The sequence below is a fragment of the Odocoileus virginianus genome, unplaced genomic scaffold (assembly GCF_023699985.2).
Source record: "Odocoileus virginianus isolate 20LAN1187 ecotype Illinois unplaced genomic scaffold, Ovbor_1.2 Unplaced_Scaffold_15, whole genome shotgun sequence".
NCBI lineage: Eukaryota > Metazoa > Chordata > Mammalia > Artiodactyla > Cervidae > Odocoileus > Odocoileus virginianus.
Window position 1 is genome coordinate 1555184 of NW_027224277.1, and position 25401 is coordinate 1580584.

The 25401-nt window shown below is 40.5% G+C and overlaps 1 protein-coding gene, 1 long non-coding RNA gene and 1 pseudogene across 2 annotated transcripts in view; 2 read left to right on the forward strand and 1 right to left on the reverse strand.

Annotated features, from left to right (window-relative positions):
- GLG1 (golgi glycoprotein 1) overlaps window positions 1–21739 on the reverse strand; it is a 121468-nt gene extending 99729 nt beyond the window's left edge. The window contains exon 1 of the mRNA XM_020889182.2: window positions 21261–21739. Coding sequence (XP_020744841.1) covers window positions 21261–21710 — 450 coding nt within the window. The 5' untranslated portion in view covers window positions 21711–21739. The remainder of the gene's footprint in view (window positions 1–21260) is intronic.
- On the forward strand, window positions 2276–3097 carry LOC139033532 (large ribosomal subunit protein uL30 pseudogene; annotated as a pseudogene).
- Window positions 21712–23919, forward strand: LOC139033535 (uncharacterized). Its single transcript, XR_011486083.1, has 2 exons — window positions 21712–22055; window positions 22568–23919. It is a non-coding gene; the product is annotated as an uncharacterized lncRNA (long non-coding RNA).
- The last annotated feature ends 1482 nt before the right edge of the window (window positions 23920–25401 follow it).

Genomic DNA, 25401 nt, shown 5'->3' on the forward strand with positions numbered 1-25401 from the left:
CTGCTGTGAGCAGGCACACCCCCGGAGACTAAGGGGCCAGGGACCACCACACACACAGTCGGGTGACGGCCTGAGAGGGTTCTGGCGCTGCACGGCGTCCTGAGACACTGTCAGCGCAACAGAGAAGGCTCACTCTTGGCGATCCTGACATTTTGTATTCTTAAAGCTATAATTCTTTACAGTAGCTACTGATAGTGTTTTTCCCAACTGTTCTGGATCTATTCCAGAATGGCATATATACCACTGTTTGTCTCCTTTCCTATAGGCAACTCAGGTTTACTAAACATTATTTGTGGGGAACAAAGCCCCCAATGTTTGGCTCCACCTCAAAACTACCTTGCAATATACTAAACAACATGATGACTATTCAGTAAGTGACTACATAATTATTTTGGACAGTAGGGATAACATGTCTATCTACTTTCACTGAAATTTAACTTAAGAAGGAAACAGTTCTGCAGAAGGAAAAAAGAAAAGCAAAATAACCTTTACTCTGTGAGATGTAAGTTAAACCTAAAATAGGAACTTTCCTGGTAACTGGTAAATTCTGTGAAATTCAGAGTTATAGCCTTTAAGTTCTCCAAAAAATTACAAATCATGTTTTCTGACACCAAATTGATTTTATTCTCCTCGTCCTTTCTTTCTTCATGAGCACTTATAGTCACCTTCTTCCTCGCCAGCATCTCCTCTCTTTCACCTTCTACTGGCTCCTTTCTCTTTGCCTTTAAACTAAAAAGATTTTCCTTAACCCTGAAAAATCTTTATTTAACTGAGATGCCCTCTCTTCCAGATACTCTCACCTGTAACTATCAAACTTCTGAAATAGACTAATAGAGATTTGGATAGTCCAAATCCAGGTTCTACAGAATCTATCTCTGCTTTACAAAAAACCCAAAGCTCTTTTCTTGGTCATTAAATCTTCACTGTGTTCTATTTACCCTAGTGACTACTACCACCTCCTTTTGAATGTCCCTTTCCTCGGTTCCCACAACTAAAATTTTCCTCCTTGGCTTCCACAATTAAACACTCTTCTAAATCTTCTTTTAACTCTCAACCATTCCTTCTGTTCCCTCTAATTCTCTCAACAAGCCTCTTCCCAACCCTCAATTGTGAGCATTCCCCAGGGCTCAGTCCTTGGAATCATACTCTATTTATACATTCTTTAAGAGGGCTCAACCGTTTTCATACCTCCAACTATAGCTTTTTTAAACTGAGTAACTAAAATTTAGATTCAGCTCAAGATCTATTTCCAAATGTACACCCTCTTACTGGAAATTGCTTGAAATGCCTGGCTGTCATTTCAAATTCAACGCCAGCTAAGAATTACGTACTTCTGGAGGGAGCCTAACAGTCAAGACTTTAACTTCTCTCCACTTGGCTAAATTCTACTGCTCCTTCAGCTCAGTCATCATTTCCTCAGGAAAATACTTCCAGATTCTCTGATTAGCAAAATGTACATGTAGCTCTCTTTCGAAGTTTTTATCGTACCTATAATTTTCCATTTATTTTGTGATTCTTTAACGGCTATCTCCTCCACTAGACGGTAAGCCCCATGAGGACAAGGACCATGCCTTTCTGGAATGGGAGGTGAGCTATATAATAATCCCCACGTTCCCAGCACCTACCATTAAATTTCAGACATGTAGTAAATAACAGTTATCCAATATCTGGCAAATGAATGAACAAAAGCACTCCCAATTTCTCCTAAGTAATGAGTCTCCCTTCAATCCCATTGCTATCTCCACTGCTACTAGTCCACTGTGGTTCACAGTTTAATGATCAACACAACTTATTCAATGAGCTCTCTCCACATTCACAAAAATAATTTCCTTAACTATTTTATTCTCTACCCAAGAATCTTCAATGACTTCCTACTTTCCTTAAAAACAAATCTAAGCTAACACAGACATTTCACTAAAGAGCTCAAAATGCCAAGAACAAATAATGTAAGTTGCTCAGGGCAACCTTCTTGCTGGCCATGGCTCTGAAAAACACTGACTAATTCTTCATTCTAAGTTCCTTGCAGACCTCCACCAGTAATATTACCTTGAAAATGTTACTATTAGTTGCATCACAAATGCCACACATTAACCAAGTTTTTTGGCAATACATTTACAAACTCTTAGGGTGTTTCCTACAAGGTATGATTAATACTATAATTTGTAACATTCTTATCAATTAGAACTTCAGGCAGTTGCATTTTATAAATTTGTCCTTAAATTCTAATGCTCACAGATTCAGAAGTTTAAAATAAAACTACAGCAAGCGCGCATGCGCCAACTTCCTCTTTCCCGGCTGGAACCATGGAGGGTGCAGAAGAGAAGAAAAAGAAGGTTCCTGCTGTGCCAGAAACCCTTAAGAAAAAGCGAAAGAATTTCGCAGAGCTTAAGATCAAGCGCCTGAGAAAGAAGTTTGCCCAAAAGATGCTTCGAAAGGCAAGGAGGAAGCTTATTTATGAAAAAGCTAAGCATTACCAACAAGGAATACAGGCAGATGTACAGAACTGAAATTCGAATGGCTAGGATGGCACGAAAAGCTGGCAACTTCTATGTACCCGCGGAACCCAAATTGGCATTTGTCATCAGGATCAGAGGTATCAACGGTGTGAGCCCAAAGGTTCGAAAGGTGCTGCAGCTCCTTCGCCTCCGGCAGATCTTCAATGGCACCTTTGTGAAGCTCAACAAGGCATCAATTAACATGCTGAGAATTGTGGAGCCATACATTGCATGGGGGTACCCAAATCTGAAGTCTGTAAATGAATTGATCTACAAGCGTGGTTATGGCAAAATCAACAAAAAGCGAATTGCCCTGACAGACAACGCATTGATTGCTCGATCTCTTGGGAAATACGGAATCATCTGCATGGAGGATCTGATTCATGAGATCTATACTGTTGGAAAACGTTTCAAAGAAGCAAACAACTTCCTGTGGCCCTTTAAATTGTCTTCTCCACGAGGTGGAATGAAGAAAAAGACCACCCATTTTGTAGAAGGTGGAGATGCTGGCAACAGGGAAGACCAGATCAACAGGCTTATTAGAAGGATGAACTAAGGTATCTACCAGGATTATTTTTGTAATCTGGTCCGTTAATAAACAATTGAAACAAAAAAATAAATAAAACTACAGCAAATAAATTTAGCCAACTAAAATAACAAACTCTTGTTCAACATTAGGAAAAATGTATTAAAATTATATACCCCATTAAGAAACTTCAAGCTTCTTTTTCAAGGGATAATTTCTGTACAAAATAAAATTTACAAAACATGTACCTAAAAATAAGAAAAAAGTCAACCATAATATGCTATGATATGATATTCAAATTATGAAACAGTTATGTAATACAAGAAAGTGCCTTAGTTTCTCTTCTTATTTAGGTCCAATTATTTAAACTGGACTTTCTAATGGCAAGTACAAGACAGATTATTCACATCATTTATAGCAAGAGCCACACAGAACAAAATATTAACATACTTTCAAGATTCTTTATTTTCAAAACTTTTAACACTTCTAAGTGATTTAATCCCATGCCTGCAGAGTTTTATGAATGTTTCAATACAAAGAACTTCCTGAACTGAAAAATGGCATTATTAGAATACCCCTGAATCAGAAAAAGCATAGACTGAACAAGTCAGGAACACAGGGAAGGTACAGAGAGATCGAAACAATTATCAAGTCATTATGATGCTGCCCCTGGTGAAGAAGAGCTACCCAATCTGAGGACAGAGATGCAAGAAGAACCCCCACTGGTTACATTCAATTTGAAAATTTTCTTTCAGTGATGACCAAAGTCATGTTTCATCATTTCAGTGATGACCGAAGTGATGACTGGAAAAAAGATACAGACCAATTTTGGAAGATATCCTTCTTCATGCTTTTGAGGTATTAGATCCAGCTAAACATGGGTTTCTTTCTAAGGAAGAACTGATCAAGCAAAGGACTAAAGAAGGTGAGCCTTTTTCTCAGGAGGATACAGAAGAAATGTTGTCTGCTGCAACTGATCAGAATCGAATTCAATTCATTACAAGGACTATCTAACAACAACAGTGATAAGATAAACATGTTGGAGAAGACTCTTGAGAGTCCCTTGGACTGTAAGGTGATCAAACCAGCGAATCTTAAAGGAAATCAGTCCTGAATATTCACTGGAAGGACTGATGCTGAAGCTCTACTACTTTACCCACCTGATGAGAAGAACTGACTCACTGGAAAAGACCCTGATGCTGGGAAAGACTGAAGGCAGGAGGAGAAGGGGACGACAGAGGATGAGATGGCTGGATGGCATCACCGACTCGATGGATACTGGTGATGGACAGGGAAGCCTGGCATGCTGCAGACCATGGGGTCTCAAAGAGTCAGACATCAATGTGTGACTGAACTGAACTGAAACACTCTAAAGACTTCATTTTTAATTGAAAGGATAATTTTAAGGACTGCTTGTCCCTGTTATTATAATTTCACATCTTATCTTATAAACTATTCTTAAAACATTAAAAAGGAAAAGAAAGGACTTCTCCAGTGGTCCAGTGGCTAATACTTTGCGTTCCCAATGCAGGGGCCCCGGTTTGATCCTTGGTCAGGGAATTAGATCCCAGGCGACAACTAAGAGTTTGCATGCTGCAACTAAAGTTCCTTCATGCCACAACTAAGACCCTACACAGTCAAATAAGTCATTAATAAATCAATATTTTAAAAAGAACACATATGTATACCTATGGCTAATTCATGTTGATATTTGACAGAAAACAACAAAATTCTGTAAAGCAATTATCCTCCAGTTAAAAAATAATTTTTTTTTTTTAAAGGAAAGGAAAGAAAAAGTACAGATAGTTGGACAAATAGGTAGACAGGTACTTCACTGCTAGAAAACCACAAGTAAATGGGACCCAAGTCTTGGAAGAAAGGGAAGGCTATCACAATGTCTTGCTAAATACAGTGCTTCGAGAGAATTAAGTGGACCTCAGCTCATTATTAAACTCAATTAAAAAAAAAATCTTAGCAGTAACACTCCTTCAACTTTATAAAATAGTCCTGTCCTCACACCACATCTAAACTCAAGAAAAGACAGTAAGACTTTTACCACAACTTTTAAAACTGAAGTACAGATGATTACAATGTCTCAGGTGTACAGCAAAGGATTCAGTTATATACATTTATCTTTCAGATTCTTCTCCATGAGAGGTTACTACAAGGCACTAAAGACAATTCCATGTGCTATACAGTAGGTCCCTGCTGTTTATTTTATATACAGTAGTGTGTATCGGTTAGTATCAAATTTGTAATTTATCCCTCTCCCACCTTACCACAAATTTTCAAAAAGGATTTCAACTTGGTTTCTCAAAAGGAATTTAAACAAGGACTCCAACTATTCTGTGTTTTACCTCCAGTATTATATCCAGAGACATCAGGCAATTTGCTCAAAACTAAAGATGGGAGAAAGGGTGTAAAATGACACAGTGGTATAAACAAAGAAGCTGTTTAAAAATGGTACTGAGTAATTACCCAGGATAAAGGTTTAAAGTAAATACAAGGTCAAGGCCCTCAAGCGAAGTTAAATGGTGAAGGTGCCTAACAGCAGAAGGTTTCTATTACTACGTTTATTAATTAACATAAAAAGCAGCCTATGAAGCCTAATCCAAAGTATCAAATCTAATCCAACTTTACATACAAATATCAAACTAGCTATTCATATGTTAATGGGAATACTTTCAAATTATCTAAAAACAACATTTAAATACTTGTTCATAAACTGTTCTAAACCTTGAATAAAGGAGCCACAACGCTTCCCTGGGACGTTAACCTGACATCAGGTAATCCGCTGGCCCCATAGGACAGCCAGACAAGCAGCTTTCCTTCAAGCACGCTCAGACCCACGCCACCTCAAGCCGCAGTCTCACACTGCTCAGCTTCCACAGCTAAGGAGACTGAAGCCTCGCATCAGCCTGAACAAGCACCAACTTTCCAAACTAGGCTGCACGACACGCAGAACTGGGTACTAAGAGTCCATTTCAAAGGAGGAAGTTTAAGTGCCTGCCCAGCAAGTTTTCAATTTGCTGGTGGGGAAGACACCAGCCACCTCCAAGTCCAGGAAGCTTAGGCAATGCACAGCAAGAATAAACCCATGCCTAGACTTCAGCATGCCTACAGAACTGATTTATCATCACAAGAGAATCATCACCAAATCATCCAATAGAGAAACAAAATATTGGGATTTCTTGAAAAGTAAACTAAACATAGACATATCAAAAGGTTAACAACATCCTATACAGGCTATTATTATTATAGCTAAGTTACTAAACAACTGTCTTGGATGATGGAGAACACTAGTTCAGAGGAACCAATAATCTGCACTTCTGCTACACTCTACTTGTATGTTTGAAGAGTGAATTTACTATTATCTCAAAATAATGTATAAACCACCATTACACAGCATTGTTAAACTCTCAGGAAAATAGCAAAAAGTTCCAGCACTTGTCAATTTGCATTGCCATGACAAGTCACAGGGTCAGTCATTCAGGAGAAAGCTCAATTTTCCAGGCTAGGTATACCTTGAATCCTGGAATTCCTTTTCAGTAACATAAACGGATACAATAACGTAAAGGCCATATCTAGAAAAAGATGACTGTGAAAATAACATCTTTAGAAACTGAGGGAAAAAAGCAGAGTCTAAGGATTCTGGCTCATTAAAGCAGAGTCTAAGGATTCTGGCTCATCAAAGCAGAATGAGAAGACCTCCTTCAGAAAGATACTGGTTTTCCCAAACTCTTTGAGGAGGGGGGGGAAAGACTAATACAAAATAAATACAGTTGCTTTTAACTAAGATGCAAGTTTTCATTTTTTGACTTTTCTTTTTAAAGTTCTGGCAGTAGGAGAGTGTTTTGTTTTTATTAAGCACAAGAGAAGCTATGAATTAAAACTGACGTGGAACATAATTTTTTCATACAGCTTACAGAAAATGTTTAAAACATTTATGTGATAAAGCAAATATAGTAAAATGTTAATGGGTTAATGGTGAAATTTTAGTGGGTGGGTATGAGTGGTCAATGTATGAGTTTTTTAAAAAGCTTTCTGTATGTTTGAACCATTCCATAATAAAGTGAGGGCTAAAACTGAATCACCTCTTACAGTAACAGTGGTGATTAAGTAAAATTATGTACACAAGCACACAGCAGTTGCCCAATAAACGTTAGTCTATTTCCTGGTCCCTTTTGAACAAAGTCATTTATCCAAAGAATGAGCTGCCTCAAAAGTCACGAACTTCAGGTTCTAGAAATACATGTATGTTCAGAACTTGAAAAGTCTTTGACAGTAAACACGAAGTTCTTTTAAAGGCACAGATGAACTCACGAGAAAGAGGAATCCCCTAGGTGCCAGGAAAAGGAGGGAGGGAGGATTAAAAACCAGAACGCCAGAAACAAAGGAAGGAAGAGGGGAGACTGCTCCATTAACTCAGGGTTCAGGGCTTACCACCACACAGGATGCAAGGTCCTGACAGTTACCAAGTGTAAAGCTGGAAGTGGGGTCACCACACAAGGCTTAGACTGCGTCCACAGTTTAGTCAAAAAGACTGTTAACACCAGAAACGATCACAAAGAAGTATTTCCACACACTTAGAGCAGAGCAAAGAGAAATCTGACTGTTCATCAACAACTTTCACCTTTCCTAGAGAAAACGGGAAGGAACAGAACTGCTCCAGTATGACAAATCCAAGGCTGGCACATGAACCTGACCTGACCAGCCCAGACAACTGAAGAGCGCCGGCCGTCCGAGGACTGTCACAGGAGCGCCTCGCCCAGCCCCATGCGCTGCGCGGGAGCAGTTCTCACCAGGCTGACGAGGCCAGGGCTTTTAAGAACTTGTGGCGGAAAGGGTGAATTCTATGGTGTGTGAATTACAAGAAAGGAAGGGTAATAAGGAGTTTAAAAAAAAAGGCAGCAGGCCAGGGCGCCTAACTCTCTTGTCTGCCTGAAGGCAGAAGGCCCCACAGCCCCAGGAAATGCAACCACAAATGGGGAGGAACCAGGTCTCCAGATCACCAGCCAGCAGCTAGACTTCACGACCTCTCTTGTGTTAAGCCACTGTGTTTTGGGGTTTGGCATAACGGCAGTTAGTTTTGCCCTAAACAATGTATTAAGGAAATGTTTTATCTTCTAAGCTGGTAAAAGGTTTGGCTCAACCCAGGTACAAACAAGCTGACCTTGACACAAAATGAAATTATACCTGTGGAACTCTCATCTAAGGTAGTTTTGTCAACATGAGTAATGGAAAAAATATATCTTTATCTTAATTAAAAATAAAAAAAAGTTAAATAGGTAACATATACATAATAGTTCAAATGTTTTTTAAAAAATCAAAAATATAGGGAATTCCCTGGCAGTCCAGTAGTTAGGACTTGGCACTTCCACTGCCATGAGCCTGGGTTCAATCCCTGGTGGTAACTAAAATCCCGAAAATCACATCATATAGACAAAAAATAAATTAAAAATATAAAAGAATAAATAAAAATAAAAGAATATAACGGAAAGTTTCCCATCTATTTTTATCCTCCATTAGCCCTAATTTCTTCTGTATCCTTCTGGAGCATTCTAATGCAAATACAAGCAAATATTGATAAATACTTTTAATCTTATTTTTGCTCTTTGATTACAAAAATGATAGTATACTATACCAAGCAATAACTTTACTTCCCTAATTTAGTAACAGATCTTGGAGATCTTTCCATACGTGACATAAGGAGCTACTTTTCCACAGCAATACAATAGTTCATTGTAAAGATGCACAGTAATTTATTTAATCACTCCTTTATTGAAGGGTGTTACGTTGCTTCCAATTGTTTGCTATTACAAAAAAAAAAAAGCTTCAATTTAATACCTCCTACACATTGACCATACTGTTATGCATACATTTTCAGAAGCAGAATTGTCAAAAGATACATTTGCAATTTTAATAAATAATTCTCAATCTCCTTTTCTAACAAATTCTCCTAATTTCCCTTTGAGATGTCACAAGTTAAAACTCAAGGGATGGTGTTTCTACTCCAGCTCATGAAGGATTAATTACCACAGAAAATGCCATCGTAGTAATTAACAACTGGGCACAATACACGAAATAAATTTCAGTCGTGGGACAACAGGCAGCGTAAGCCTAAAATGCCTGAGAGAAGGGAGACACCGTGAGCCTGCCGGTTACCCGGCTCACCGCCAGGAAGGGGTTTCCAGCCGGCAGCACGGGGAGGGGAACCCCAGCAGGCTCCGGGGCACCTGACGAGCAGAGAAGTCCAAAGGCAGGGGCTCCACGGTGGCCAGACGCTGCCAGAGTGGGTAATGGATGGGGGTGTGTGCACAGAGCCCAGGAGAACGCCAGAGGGGTCTCTTGATCGCACTGTGCCCTGTGCGCCTGCAGTGCGAGTGAGACTGAGAAGCCAAGCCGCCAGAGAACTCCTGAAGCTCGCACAGGGCAGGGAGCACGTCCCCACCAGCCAGAAAGGAGAGCCCTCACACAGCCCGGGAAGCTGAGGAGGTTCGCATCTCATGAGCAGGTCAAGTTAGGCCTGGGCCAAAGGCTGCTCTGGGCTTGCCTCAACAAAGTTTAGAAGTCTCAAAAAAAGTCTCTGCAAGTAACCTGTGTGCCAGACAAAAGCCAACACTCCTTAGGAATTCAACAAAATGCAGCAGAGATGTAAAATACACAATGACCAACACCCAGCCAAAAAAAGAAAAAGAAAAAACACCACGCAGGCAAAGAGGTAGAAATGTGAGTGCCAGAAGAAAAACTCATCAGTAGAGAAAGACCAAGAAATGACTGGTGATGGGATGAGCAGGTAAGGACCTTAAAAGAGCTGTTACAAAAAGTATTCAAGGTCGTAAAGGAAAATATGAACACAAGGAAGACAGAAATGGTATATATCAGATCCATATCAAACTTCTACAGATGAAACTACAGTATCTAAAATAAAAGATACACTGAACAGTTGGCATTAATAGCAGACTGAAAACCACAGAAGAAAAGATCTATAAACCTAAAAAATACAGCAATAGTAATAAAGCAAAATGAAAGATGGCAGGAGCGGGGCGGGGGCGGGGGACAGGACGGGACCAACCGCACTGATGGTGGGGAGAGGAGAGTGAAGAACAGTCTCATGACTGAGATGACAGCAAGCAATTTAACCACTCTAACCTATGTAAGATGAGTGCCCAGGAGAGGAGAAACAGAAAAATGATTTGAGGGATAGAAGCACATAGCATGTTTTCAAATATTTCTTGGCATATTTAAATTAAAATGGGCTATAAAAATACTTTAAAAAATATGAAAACATATATGTAAATGTGAAAATTATCAGAACAATGATAATTGTTGTATTATACAACAAAAAAAAACAAAAGAGATTTTAAGTTTTAAAAGACTTGGATTTTAAAATTTAAAACTTCAAAAGAGTTGGGAAGTCTAAGCTCCATATCTTAATACTTATATGACTTGGGCAAATCACAACCCATCTGATTCTTGCAGTGTTTCTGCCTATAAAATAAGGCTGATATCTGTCCTATCCATTATATACCATTATCAAGAGCTCCAAATGAGATTACAAGCATTCCATAAACTAAATGTTAGACCACAATTTAACTCAGAGTAATTCCGTTTTTTAAAAGCAAGTGTATTTGGTGAGTCCTCTGACATTTATACCTAGTTCCACATCTCCCCTATTGTGAGAGAAGAAAAGTTTTTCACAACACATTATTTTTTAAGAAACAAAACTCTCAAGTCACCTTTTCTAAATGCCAAAAAAATCATGATATTTATTAGTTAACCAATATAGTGAGTGCTCAGTAAATATTTCACAAATAAATAAGTAAAAGTATAAAACAATCTACACTGGTTCCCTTCTTTTAACTTTAGGGGCAGATAAACCAAAAGAGAAGCTGGGGAAAACAATTTCAGGAAGATTCCCCAGATGAAAGTCCTATACCAAAATGACTAAATTTCTCCTATCCCCTTGCTTTTAACTCTTGATATTAAGATGATGGACTTCCCTGGTGGCTCAGATGGTAAAGAATCTGCCTGCAATGCAGGAGACCTGGTTTGATCCCTGGGTTGGGAAGATCCCCTGGAGAAGGGAATGGCTACCCACTCCAGTATTCTTGCCTGGAGAATCCCATGGACAGAGGAGCCTGGCAGCCTGCAGTCCATGAGGTCACAAAGAGCCAGACACCACTGACTAACACAGTACTTTAAGATGATACAAAAAGAAACAATGAATACTGCCACAGAAGCAGCTACTAGTTACTCAAAATCTGATCAAGGATTAACAACTGATTGAACCATATGAAGCTGCTTTTTATAAATATGATTGGTTCAGTTCAGTCACTCAGTCATGTCCGACTCTTTGCAACCCCATGAATCGCAGCACACCAGGCCTCCCTGTCCATCACCAACTCCCGGAGTTCACTCAAACTCATGTCCATCGAGTCGGTGATGCCTATCCAGCCATCTCATCCTCTGTCGTCCCCTTCTCCTCCTGCCCCCAATCCCTCCCAGCATCAGGGTCTTTTCCAATGAGTCAGTTCTTTGCATCAGGTGGCCAAAGTATTGGAGCTTCAGCATCAGTCCTTCCAATGAATATTCAGGACTGATTTCCTTTAGGACAGATGGTTTGATCTCAAACATTAGTAATTCTTATGGTTCAATCTGCTAGTAAAAACAAGCCAGGAAACAATGCTTAAAGGAGAGCTGGTAGTGGGGAGGGACAGTGGGCTGTGCAAAGGGAAAGATAACGAGCAACAGTCTAGGGCTGAAACGACTCAAATCACTGAATATAAAATCTTTACCAACAAACAATATTTACATGAAAAGCCTGTAAACTCAACAGCTGTAACTTGGTACTCTCTGGAAGCCATGAACTACTTGGCAGAGGAGGGGTAGCAAACAGTAGGATGTCACAGAGGGAGCTAGTGTGAAGCAGAGCTGGAGAACGAAGCAACCTGAGACCAAATTTATTTCCTAAAGAGGAAGGAACCATACCCATCTCCTGACTTCTGCTTTCACTGCTAATTTCTCCTGCATCAGATGATATTTCCAAGTTGAAGACCAATAGACAATCCTATAAATTCTTGAAACTTCTTCTAATGATTTAAAAAAGAAAACCAGCAATTCTACACACTAAACGTTTTTATCTATACACACGTCAGTCACGTCTTAATCTAGCAAATAAATTTTAAAAAGAGATTGTGGAGTTCTAGCTATTTTGAAACTATTCACAACTAACTCTACTACCTAATAACATCAGAAAGAAGGCTTACATACTGAAAATACCTTGTGCTGTTTTTAATATATGAGTAACTTATGTATTTATACTTTAATATAGACTGTTTCACAGGCCAGCGAATGTTCCCACCTTAGCAATTTATAAATCCTTCCATTTTACTTTCCCTCTGAAAAGTTGCCAACTTTCAGGAAAATTTATGCAATTTTTATATTTATCTTGTTTTACAAAGGGCAAAAAGATAAGCATCAATTCCTTCTGTTTCTCAGCTGATAAAACAGCTATTTAGTCATTCCAATCTACAGAGCGAGGATGTTTTAAGCAGTACCGTCTTAGGAATAGAATGTTTTTCTCCCCCTCACATCTGAGAACAGAGATTTCCTTTGTCTTGATGGGCAGTATATCCCAAATTTAGGCATTATTTAGGCCTAGAAAATGGAAGAACACTTGGTAGAACTGAATTCCTTCACTCAAGGAATTCACTCCTTTACCTCCACAACCTCAAATTGTATACATTTTAAATACCTGGTAAAGACTCCATAAAAGTTTTTGACCTTACTGCTCTTCAACTACAGCCTTTGTAAAGTCTTGGATGGATTATATAAAAGGTACAGCGCATTACAGTCCACATTTCTCTTAAGACGGTGAACATACAGCCATATCTTGGAAGGGTGTCATATGCAACAACAAAGCACCACTGATGAGCAAGTACAATCTGATGAATATTTAAATTTTTTTTTCATTCTCATCATAACCCTGTGGAAGTAGGTTTTATACCTCAACTTTACAGATAAGAAAAGTGAAGGCCGAAGAGAAATCTGTCCAGGGTCACACTAGGCATTAAGTGAGCAAGGATCTGAATCCAGACTGTAGTTCCAGAACGCACTCTTTTCCCACTCATTCCACAGCTTCTCCTATGCAGAGCTTCACATAATGAAAGGACCCTGAAAGATTATTTCATGTGCGGTAGGTATGCTCAGCAGAAGGCCATTAATTAACAAATGGCGGACTCTATGCCTGATTAAAACTCTCCATTACATCCCCTTTTCCCTTCTCAAAGTTTTTATTCACTTCGTATTGTTTATCACATTACAGAGCTGATTTGGCTGGCATAGGAACTGTGGAAGTTCTGTGCGTGACTTTCTAAGTTAAATTACACATGAAACCTTTCTAGACATCAGAACATTTTCTTTAAATATGATTTTTTTTTGTAATTCTGCATTTGAATTGATTTATAACATATGTACATTCTCCTGGTTAATTTCTCTCACGTATTTCACTTCACTGTTTATCTTACAATTTAAAGTATGCATCACATATGTTTTTTATTTATTTTTAAAGGAACACAAAAATGTTTTAAAGAATTTGCTCTATTTCACAAGGATATAGATCCAGTACCCATTTTCACTATGACTCTCCCTACATAGAGTTATAATGTTATTTAATCCTCCAACAGGAGAATTTATAAGTTACTGAAAGCACCATGCAGTTGATCTAATTTTCTAACTTCAGTAAAATTATTAAAGCTGAGTGAAAATAAATGCCTGGTTCTCTTAATTCATTGTTTTTAGATTCTAGTCCACACGTCTTGTTCTCCACACTCTATTTTAATGCAGATACAAGGGTAAGTACTGGCACAGTTCTGAGGACCATCACTTGAGATTCTTTTTAAGTTTTAAATATATCTAACTCAACCAAATAAAGATGAGTCACTGACTTTCAGTTTTATGAGTTCAGCTCCTCTCAATCTGAAGGAGCTATTGTACCCCCTGACAACTCATAAATTCAGCATGAGGAAGATGACATCCATCCATTAACCAGATCAGCAGGCATTTTAAGGTGGCTAAATTAAGAATTTCATGATATGAACAACAATTTAAGAAGGAGAGCACTGATGGGCTTTATATGGATTCTCCCAACCATTTTCTCTACCATATGCTCATAGAATTTAATTTATTCTTCTCTTATGGTACTTACTACTTTATAACTTGCATTATGGTCTTAATAAAGATATCTTTTACTTCTTCCAGAGTGGTGCTGCCCAATAGGAATATAATGGAGCCACATATATTATGCCTTCTAGTAGTCACATTGAAAATTAAAAAGTAAAACTGGCTTTAATGTTTTTAACTCAGTATATCCAGAGTATTATGTGAACACGTAATCAATATAAAAAGAGACGAGACTCCCCTGGTGGTCCAGTGGTCGGGACTCCACGCTTTCACTGCTGAGGGCCACGGTTTGATCCTGGGTGTGGATTCCCCAAGGCGTGCAGCATGTCCCCCGACAGAAACGGAAACAGTTTATTTTCCTACGTGTGCAAAGTCTTCAAAATCAATTGTGTATTTTACAACTCAGACTACTCTTATAGCAACTGCTCGGTAGCCACGTGGCTACCATGCTGACTAGCACAGGGACGGGGAGGGGTGTGAGCCATTTTACAGGTGGAGAAGACTTGCTTTCAGAGCTTAATTCCACTGTTTACTGGCCCCGAGGCAGCGCCCTCATTTAAAAAACAGTAATCATTAAAATAATACTAATGATACATTTTTCATAAAATTAAATGAGATACATAACACCTAGAAAACATCCAGTACCTCAGAATAAGGCAAACAAAAATCCCTCGATAAATGCTACTATTATCATATATCTGTAACCTTTAACACTAAGCACAATGAGTTGCACATAGTATGCATTCAATAAATGTTTGCTGAAGGAAGAGAAATTACTCTGCACGACATTATACAAGTCATCTTAATGGCTTCTCTTTAAAATACATTTCTCATGTAAGCAGAAGTTTTCTGGGGGGATCGTTGCTGATGAAATTTGTTTTGAACACATTAGAAGAAAAGTACAAAGAGAATGAACCAGCTCATCTCTTGGACTGGTCTTTATTTTCTTCCAAAGAACAATGAATTATTAAGCACCTATTTGCGGGAAAGCATTCTTATCAAGAGACTTCTTAAAAAGTTCATTGCCTAAGTGACAGTGCTATTTTACAAGTAACTCAATTATCTGCAGGAATATTTTAACCTCAGGTTGGGATAAAAACACACCCCATTTCTGGGCTTTACTTGAAGAACAATGGTGAAAGCAAGACCCTTTATAATCTGGACTCAAGAAATTCTCAAACTCTCTACTTGAGTCAGTAAAGTCCTTTAATTTCTCAAAGCATCTTTCCTTTTCACTTGTGCTTATGACCCTTGCTTATGTTTTATAGTCCTACAGATGAGAGAATCACAACCCAGTCTTCCAAAGCATGTACCACAGGTGGTAAACAAGATGATTTCAAGTGGTATGTGTTAATATTGCCTACTTCAATGGTCACATATTTTGTTTAATGTAAAAAAAGAAAAATATAACTAGCACATCAAATTCAAGAACTCATGTAGGGAGTCCCCTGGTGATCTACTGATTAGAATTTGGCGCTTTCACTATCATGGCCCAAGTTCCCACTGGTTGGGGAACTGAGATCTTGCAAGCCATGTGGTGGGACCAAAAATAAAATAAAATTGGAAGAAAAAAAAAAAGGAACTCATTTCTGTGTTCACTTACAACAGGGTTAAACTGTCCCTCAGTTCAGCTCAGTCCAGTCGCTCAGTCGTGTCAGACTCTTTGCGACCCCATGGACTGCAGCACGCCAGGCTTCCCTGTTCATCACCAACTTCCAGAGTTTGCTCACACTCATGTCCATCAAGTCAGTGATGCCATCCAACCATCTCATCCTCTCCTCGTGCCCTGTCCATCACTACTTAACTGTCCTACTTAACTACTTAAGGGTAAAAAAAAGTGGTGGTATGATTTTTTAAGCCAAGAGTAGCAGAGCTGGGCTCCATCCAAGTCTAAATCCTAGTTCTGTGCTCTTTTCATTGCTCTAAAGGATTCACTGCCTGTGTAACATGCAGTGATGAACACTCTCTTATACAACTGTTTCCTGATCACAATCCCATTTATCAAACCAACTGTAAGCAATGCTGGTATCTTAAAATACTAGTGCTCTTCCCCTATGGTAAGTGCATAACAGATCAATAACACCTAGATTATGTGGTTAGACTGCTTCCAACCACTGAGAGTCAGCACAGGAGGCGATTCCATGTTGGCTCAAACAAAATCATCATAATATATCCTAAAGTCAAACAATGTTTGGATTAATTGCTGTTTGCATTATTCATTTCACTATTTTCACCCATGAATGAACAAGATGGTACACACATAAATTCTACAAACTATAAAATACATACAGACAGAATATATAGGAAACAACTAATATAGATCAAATAAAAGGGGTCTTGAAATCTGTAAATTGTACACGTGAGGAAACTGAGATTCAATGGTAAAATGACTGGCTCTCCCTGGTGGCTCAGTGGTAAAGAATTCGCCTGCCAATGCAGGAGATACAGGTTCAATCCCTGGGTCAGGAAGATCCCCTGGAGAAGGAATGGCAACCCACTCCAGTATTCTTGCCTGGGAAATCCCATGGACAAAGGAGCCTGGTAGGCTACAGTCTATAGGGGTTGCAGAGTCGGACACTACTGCTGAGCACACACACACTTCCAAGCCCAGTCCAAGCTTGGAAAACTCTAGTGCAGTCCTCTTATCTTCTCTTTTCCCATCCGATGGCTGGATGCACTAATCACCCAGGACCTAGAGGAGGGACCTGGGATGAAGAAGGGGCCCACTGTATAAGTCACTACAGAAAGAGCATAAAGTGTTGCTGCATGAATGGGACGGAGAAAGAGTCCTACAATTAGTTAACAGCAGTGCCAGTTCTAGTCCTAATTTACTCTTTGTGGTGTTCCACTGATTCAATACAAATAATAGCGGAAGGCATCTAAATTCTTCCATTATACTTGTACAAAGTGTACTTAAGGTAACATGGAATCTGAAAATTTTTTCATGAAGCAGAAACTCTTGTAATGGACTCAGATTAGCAATTAAATTAGCTTTGTCTAATGATGTCGGTCTGTCTACCTGAGAAATCTATACAATACTCCAATGCTAAGATGCTACTGTTACCCAACTGTTCTTAGTAGTGAGGAAAAGAGAATTCTAATTCCAGGCTACTCTTCTCACTTTGTGTCCATTTATGAACCCCTGGCATTCTCAACAGCCATATACTAATTTTCCTAGCTGCAATCATCCATGGTGGATTAGAAACAATACAATCTTTGAAGTCAGAGAGAACTTTCTGAATACAAGCCTTACCACTTAGGTCAGGATATAACACTGGACAAGTTACTTCATCTCTCTGAGTCTGCTTCTCAACTAAGATAATAAGATAACACTATTCGCCTCACAGGATAAATAACACAGATACTGTGGCCTACTATCTTAGGATAAAGTTAAGAGAAAGACTACGAATAGAATAAGAAACTGTTCACCTATGAGTCAAAGCAGGTTTACACTTTGTAACGTAATTCCTCTTCAATATATATTACAGTCCATCTTAAATGAATATTTACAAAGCATTCACTCTGTGCATAGAAAGTGGTAAAAAATGTATAACCTGAAACTGATATATCAAAATAAGGTACCAAGAAATTCAGAAGAAATATTCATAATGCTTTTATTTTGGCTGAGCTGTGCAGCAGAGTTCTCAAGCCAAGAATCAAACCTGTGCCCCTACATTAACAGTAGGGAGTCTTAACAACTGGACAGCCAGGGAAGTCGCCATAATGCTTCTAAATACTAAAAAAATAACAATCAGGTTCTGGTTTTATCTTGTTTTAAGTCCTTATCAGAGACTTACACTGAAGTATTCATAAATGAAATGACATAGTGTCTGGGACTTGCTTTAAAATGCTTGCTTTAAAACTTGGTTGCCATTCTCCCAACCCCTGTGATTAAAAACAAAGTGGGGACAGTTTAAGCTGGGTGATGTGTAGTACGGGGCAGGAAGTTGTCAAACTATTCTTGCTACTTCTGTACATGTATTAGAAAGTTTTTGTTTCTTTTTTTAAAAATCTAACAACAAAAACTAAGAAAAACTATGCGCATCATTAATAAACTTCTAAAGAATCAAAATCTCCATGTGAAACTTCTGTCCTTTCAGCCAAAAACATATAAAGTATTTTAAAATTACTCAACATAAAGCATGTCTTTTTTTATCAAACACTAGACAACAGTACCTTCTCTTCCTTTGGTATTACTTTTCCTCTAACTGCCAGAACAGCCCAGGGTGTATTTTTCCTTTTACTTATACTAGAAAGTATATGCATGTGAACTAGTTATATGTTCTTATAACAAGAACTACTGCTAACTACATACAGAGACACACACGTAACCAGGACTACTATTCCATCATTACTGCTAATATACCCACTATGTAATGGCAGGCCCACTGGGTATACTTGACCTTTTAAAAGGCATGACTCATCTGAGAGGGTTAAAAAAAAGAAAGAAAAATTCCTCACAACATGTATCTTCAAAATAGTAACCAAAAAACAGAAAATCTGTGAACTAATCTTAGTCTATATGCAGTTTAACTTATAGGTTACACATAAAATTTTAATTTGCTGGCATACCACACATTAGACAAACTGTAAGTATCCACTGAAATTATTTAAAGGTAACTATAAATACCTTCAAATAGATTCTGTAAGTGCCTTAATACATAACTTTGAACACTAAAGGGAACCTTAAAATATTTGAACTTAAGACTTAACCTAACACCATATACCCATGCTGCTTCAAAATAAAAATGTGGTTTACTACACTACCATATGCTTTGCATTTTCGAAATACTAACAGCAAGAACACAGAGAACAATCTTCCCCCAAATAAGTATCCAAAGCAATAAAGAAACACAAATGTCTATGTTCCTATCAAACAGTCCTACATACCAAAAAGCACATACAAAACACGTTCCATACTTTCATTTCAAACCTGACTAGCTAGTTTACTTTCTTTTGTGCTTTCAAACGCATAAATTAGATCTAACTAATTCTCTAAGTGGAGTAAAATTTCTTTTGGCTGTCTTTAAAGGGGGAAAAAAAGTAGTTTAAAACTAGCTCCATCTCTTAAAGAATATACATAGTTGTTCGCGGTACTCTTCTTTTAATTTTTATGTATATAAAATAGGAGAAAAATTAAACTGGAAATTTGGAAAAACCCCTGCCCTCCAAAAGCCCCCTCCTTCAATTTACATGACATCTTTTCTTCCATAAAACAGACTTCATTAGTTTATGTCACCTTCAATCAGTCAACACTATTTACTGAATCTAGGCACTGAATTAGGTACTCTGGAAAGCTACAACGGAAATACAGGACCTAGTAACTACCTTCAAAGAGTTTAAATAACATCCCCATAAAGGAAGGAAAATGTAGTTACCGAAACAATAACCCTGCTGAGAGTCTTACACTCAAAGGTGGAACTACAGGAACTACACTTTCAGGCCAGGTTTTTACAGTACGTAATGCAAGAAATACAGTATCTAACTAAACAGACTCCAAAAGTGGTCAAATCTGTTATTTATGGATTTATTTTATTTTTTATTTATTTATTATTATGTTATTTACGATATACACTGCTACAAACTTCTACAAGTATGACAGAGGAAGACTGCTCTGTGAGTGACAGAATCCACATGTCCCTAATATATGTCAAGAAAGATGTACTCCTAGAAAGGGCCACTTTCCCTAATAACATCCTGTTTCTGCCACATACTCACCAAATGTTTGGTCTTCAACATTGCGATCCTAGTTTGAGAGAACAGCACGTATCTTACATCCTCAATGGCCAAACAGAAAATTTCAAGAAGCTTGACACAGTTAAGAATCTCAGCTCTACTGACTAGAGGAGTAGGTGAAGAATAAAGAACAAGGGATTCTTTTTCTAATTTTCAAATTGTAGATGAGCCATCTAATGCCCCACATTTCTGGTGGCTCTAGAAATTTCCTTTCTCTCTGTCCCCTGAGCATGCATATCTTTTCCTCTTGTAAATTACTCTGTATGGACTACCAGAGCAAATACCACAGTGGGATGTAGCGGGGGAGGGTAGGGAACTGCCAAGACTAACCTTTTTCTACAAACCAATGGTCCTCCTACGACCATGAACATCTTAGGCAATTCTGATAACAATTTCCCAAATAAAACTGTATCAAGCAGTGGTTTCATTCTACTCATCAACTTATGGACCTTTTATATGCTTAAACGTTGAGGGGGAAAAAAAAGTGCCCCTACGAGATCTGCTCCCAAATTTTGATAACTGTCAACAATGCACTTAACGTCTGCAGCATTAAATCTAGAGAAGAATTCTGTGTTACTAAACTGAATGGCATCAAAGAACATAAAACCAAGACGGCATTAAGAGGTACAGTCAGACAGGCAAAAAGATCAGAAAAGCAAAGACCTCACATTCAAACGCCGCCTCAACTTTTCAAGCTTTGGGACTCTAAATCACTCGGAGTAATAGCTTACACTTGGGATTCATTACAAATTGACCAAAAGACGTGAAGAAAAAAAAAGAAAAGCATATATTAGTTTCAGCAGCTGGTAAATAACAGGAATTTTTTAATTACAGAAAAATAGGGTAAAACAGTAAATCTGGCTGCAGACTACAATACACATCAGAACAGAACCCGAGCTGTCTAAACAAACATTATCTACTGCCAATAAACAGCAGGGCATTCTTTACCAGCTGAAGTACGCCAACCATTTTTCACGTTTTAAAGAGCTGCTACAAATTACCCAAATCGAAAAGGGTGGCAAAATCCTACACAGGTCTTCACCAAGGAGCCACCGCGCTTAGAGCATCACACAAAAGACCGGAGCAAACCTAGACCCGCTCTGGGCCTCGGCCGATGGCCGCCGGGAGCCGGGGTGGACGTCCCAGACCCCCGCCCGGGAGCGAGTGAGGGCTGGGGGTGAGGTCCCCTCCCCGGAGCGCGCCGGGGAGCGGGCGGCCGCGCAGAGGAAGCGAGAGGCGCTGCCGCGGCGTCAGCGGCTGCCCAGGCCGCCCGGCGTCCGCGGCGGCCAGGCCTGCGCGCCCGGTGCCCGGCGCCTCACCTCTCGCACGTCCTGCAGGCACTCCAGCACCGCCAGGTTGTTGCTCCAGGTGTGTTTGGGACACACGCGGCTCACGTCCTCCCGGCAGGACTCTTCCTCCGCCAGCTTCCAGCCCCCGCCAGCCCCGCCGGGCCCCGCTCCGCCCCGCCGGACCGGAGACCCGCCCGCAGGGAACGGCGGCTGCTGCTGCTGCTGAGGCGGCTGCTGCTGCTGAGGCGGCGGCTGCTGCTGCTGCTGCTGCAACTGAGATGACTGAGGCAGCAGGAGCTGACCCGGCAGCACGCCGCCTCCCGGCTGCGCCCCGAGGGGAAGAAGGTTGCTCCCCGGGCCCGGGCCCTGGCCGTGGCCGCCCAGGCCCTGGATTTTCTGCTCGCCGGCCGCCGCGAGCAGCAGCAGCGGCAGCGCCGCCGCCAAGCGGAACATCCTCAGTACACGTCCACACGCCGCCATCTTGAGTCCGCGGCGAGCTCGACGTGCCCGCCGGCACCGCGTATTTAAATGAGGGGGCGGGGTGGGGCGGGGCCTCTCCGAACCCCTCCCACCGCTGGGCGCCGAGCGCGAGCCGCCGAGCTCAGAGGGCCCGCGCCGCGGACTTCGGCCGGCGGGAGGGGACGCTAGGCGTCCCTGGCGCTCCTTCAGATCCCTAGGGAGGGCCGCTTTGTCTAATTTCCTTGGTTGTCCGTCACCGAAAAATTGAAAAAAAAAGAAAAAAAGATTGGGATTGCCACAACCAAGATGGCCGGTAGAGTGTGTCACCCGTTCTACGACTTGAAAGAAAAAACTTTATGTGTAGAGGTGAGCCTTACACGATACGGTGTATTCCGGTATCTAAGAACCTCTTCTTGCACTTCTCGCTGCTTCCTTCCATCTGCCTCAGAAGCTTCTCTTACCCAGAGAAGGCAGCGCTGAATCAGGGATAGGAGCACTGGTTCCAGAAGAAAGAGCCCGTTATTCTAGCTCTTGGCAGACTAGACAAATCTTCTAAGTTCTCTGAGCCTCCTCGTCTGAGAAGGCAGAGGAGGAACTCTAATGTAAAGTATAATTGTGAAGATTAGAAATAAAGTGCCTGGCCCACAATATGGGATTCAAAAAGTTATAGCCAATATTATGAATAAATCAGGAAACCCTTTGTGTCTGAGCCAGATTTTAAACCCACATTTCAAGGAGGAAATAGGAAAACATGCTGAGGTCTCAGGTTAAGTTTGTGCCTCAGTAATTGGCCTGTTGTCCTGCATGCAGCATCTTTAGCAGCACTATAGGTGGGAATGGTTGTTTCACTTCTCACTAGTCTCCCTCCTTCTCCACAGGAGAGATGATACCTTCCCAAAGCATCTTCACATCTACTGTGTCATTTGAGCCATGCATCAGGCCTGAGTTGGGTTCTCACTCAACTGAAGAACAGCAGAGATGGTAACAGTTCTGCACAGCAGGGTTAAATATCCTGCCCAGGATGAACTTTGCCAGCCTGGAACCAGAACCCCTGGCCTCTCACTTGGTGCGGTGCACTTTTATCCCACCCTACCGATACATCGTGGTGGGGAATGAGGGCAGCTTGGGACATGTGATCCCCACTGGCCATCCATGTTCACAAATGCAGCTTCTGCTGGCCTGACCCACAAACGGGCAGTGAAGACCAGACAAGACATAACTAGAACCTGAGAAATTGGGTGGGGGTTCATGGACTCCATAAGGAACCACTGAAACTAAGAATATTCTGGGGGTACCAGCTGCCCACTGTGGCTGACACAGGCCTCTATTTTTAGAAATGAGGGCATGTCCCCGACATTTCTACCAAAACTTCCTCAAGCTACTGCCATAATGTGGTCCTAAGTGTTAGTCACTCAGTTGTGTCCAACTCTTTGCGATCCCATAGACTGTAGCCCACCAAACTCCTCTCCATGAAATTCTCCAGGCAAGAATATAGGAGTGGGTTGCCATTCCCTTCTCCAGGGGATCTTCCTGACCCAGGGATTGAACCCAGGTCTCCTGCATCACAGACAGATTCTTTACCATCTGAGCTATGAGGGAAGCCCCATGTGGTCCTAAGGCTATGGCCAACTTTGAACATTGACTAAGATAGTCCAGGGTAGGCGAGATAAATGTACATGTTCCTTAACAGATAAGTGGCATAGGTAACTCTCAGGCAGGCTAGAGACCTGAAGTTCTTGAAAAGCCACTAAGGGTCATGACTTTTCTGGGGGGGTTGGGGGTGGGGAGGGAGGCATGCCATGCCATTTGTGGTATCTTAGTTCCCCAACCAGGGATTGAACCTGGGCCCTCAGCAGTGAAAGCGCTGAGTCCTAACCACTGCATAAGAGTCATTGTTGTTCAGTGATGGGTCTGCGTGTACTCAAACAAATGAGAGTTTATTTTAAGCCAGTTTAAGAAACTGACCATCTGCTAAGAGAAGCCAGCAGTTCCCTGTCTCACAGCCTGCACTGAGGAAACCCTGCACCCGGCCACAGATTGCCTCTGGAGATAGGGAGGAGTATATGTGCCTATCTTGAAATCACAGTGACCAAGAAGCAAAATCAGGGAACCTGGCCAGCTCAGGCTGTGTTAGGCAAGTCAGACTTTACAAAAGCCAGTGGGAAGAGGGTTGACCTAACCTGGATCTCCTGGACTCTGTTTCAGTAAAAACAGACTATCTCTACCACAAGCTAGGAATTTATTTTACCCTGTATTGTACTCCCTGTTTCTTGATCCTCACTTCCATAACTCATTCAATAGATATGTGTTGAGAATTTTATTAATATGCCACACATTGCTCAAGAACTGGTGTATATTAGAGATAAACAATAAGACAGTGAACAAAGATCAAGACAATTTCAGATACTATAAGTGTTTTGACTAAAATAAAACATATGGGATGACAGGGGGAGGAGCTTTTATATAAAGGCGACTAATGATCATTGAGCTATAAGTGAATTGGCATAAATTTATTTTTTAAAAAAGGAGGGCAGAATCTAAAAATGTCTTAGTCTGTTCAGGTTTCTATAACAAAACAGCACACGCTGGGTGGTTTATAAACAATGGAAATATTTCTCATCGTTCTGGGGGCTAGAAATCTAAGATAAGGGTAGCAGCATGGTCAGGTTCTGGAAAAGGCCCTCTTCTAGATTGCCAACTGCCAACTTCTGTGTCCTTACATGGTGGAAGGGACTGGGAGCTGGGTGGGTCTCTTTTATAAGAACACTAATCTCATTCATGAGGGTTCTGCTCTTATGATCTAAGCACCTCCATCCCTAATACCATCACAGTGGGCATTAGGATTTTAACATATGAATTTAGGGGGGACAAAAACATTTAAACCATAACAAGAGTTCTAAAAGCAAAGGTTAATGACAAGTTCAAGACAGGGGAATAAGCATTCAAAATGAAGGCCTATGTGGCTGCATTCAAATGAGGAAAGAGGGGACTAGAAGAAGGATCATATAGGGCCAGATCATATAGGCCCTGCAGGCCCTACATATACATGAAAATGGGGAGGATTCTGATCCCAAATATGTGTACAAATACAAATATGTATTTACACTGAAATAAAACCATAAAAACTAGATAAAATATATAAAGTATCTTTTGAGGGGTTAGCAAGTAACTAATGTAGTGAGGAAATGAGGGAACTACAATCTTTAAGAGAAGGGAAGTGCATAGTGGCACTCCAGCCCAGATTTCTTTTTCTGAGTGTACTGTCCAAATTGTGGCTCAGAAGAACTGAGCCTATGAAGACAGCAGTAATCTTATTGGACTGAAAATACACAGTGGCTGGTACTTAAGGGTCAAAATATCGGAGAGAAGGAAACCAAAGAGAAAGAGACCAAAATTTGTGAACAAAGTTCTCTTGAGTGGCTGACTCCTAAGCTGTACATGCACATAGTCAGACTCCAACAAGCCCAGAAGAAAACAGTACCTGAGACAGCAGTAGATTGAGAGAGACTTCAGCACTGTGATTCCTAGCACAGTAGTAAAGAATCAGCTTGCCAGTGCAGGAGCTGCAAGAGATGTGGGTTCAATCCGTGGGTGGGGAAGATACCCTGGAGAAAGAAACAGCAACCTACTCCAGGATTCTTGCCTGGGAAATCAGAGGAGTCTGGCAGGCCAGTCCACAGGGTCACAAAGAGTCAGATGTGACTGAGCACAC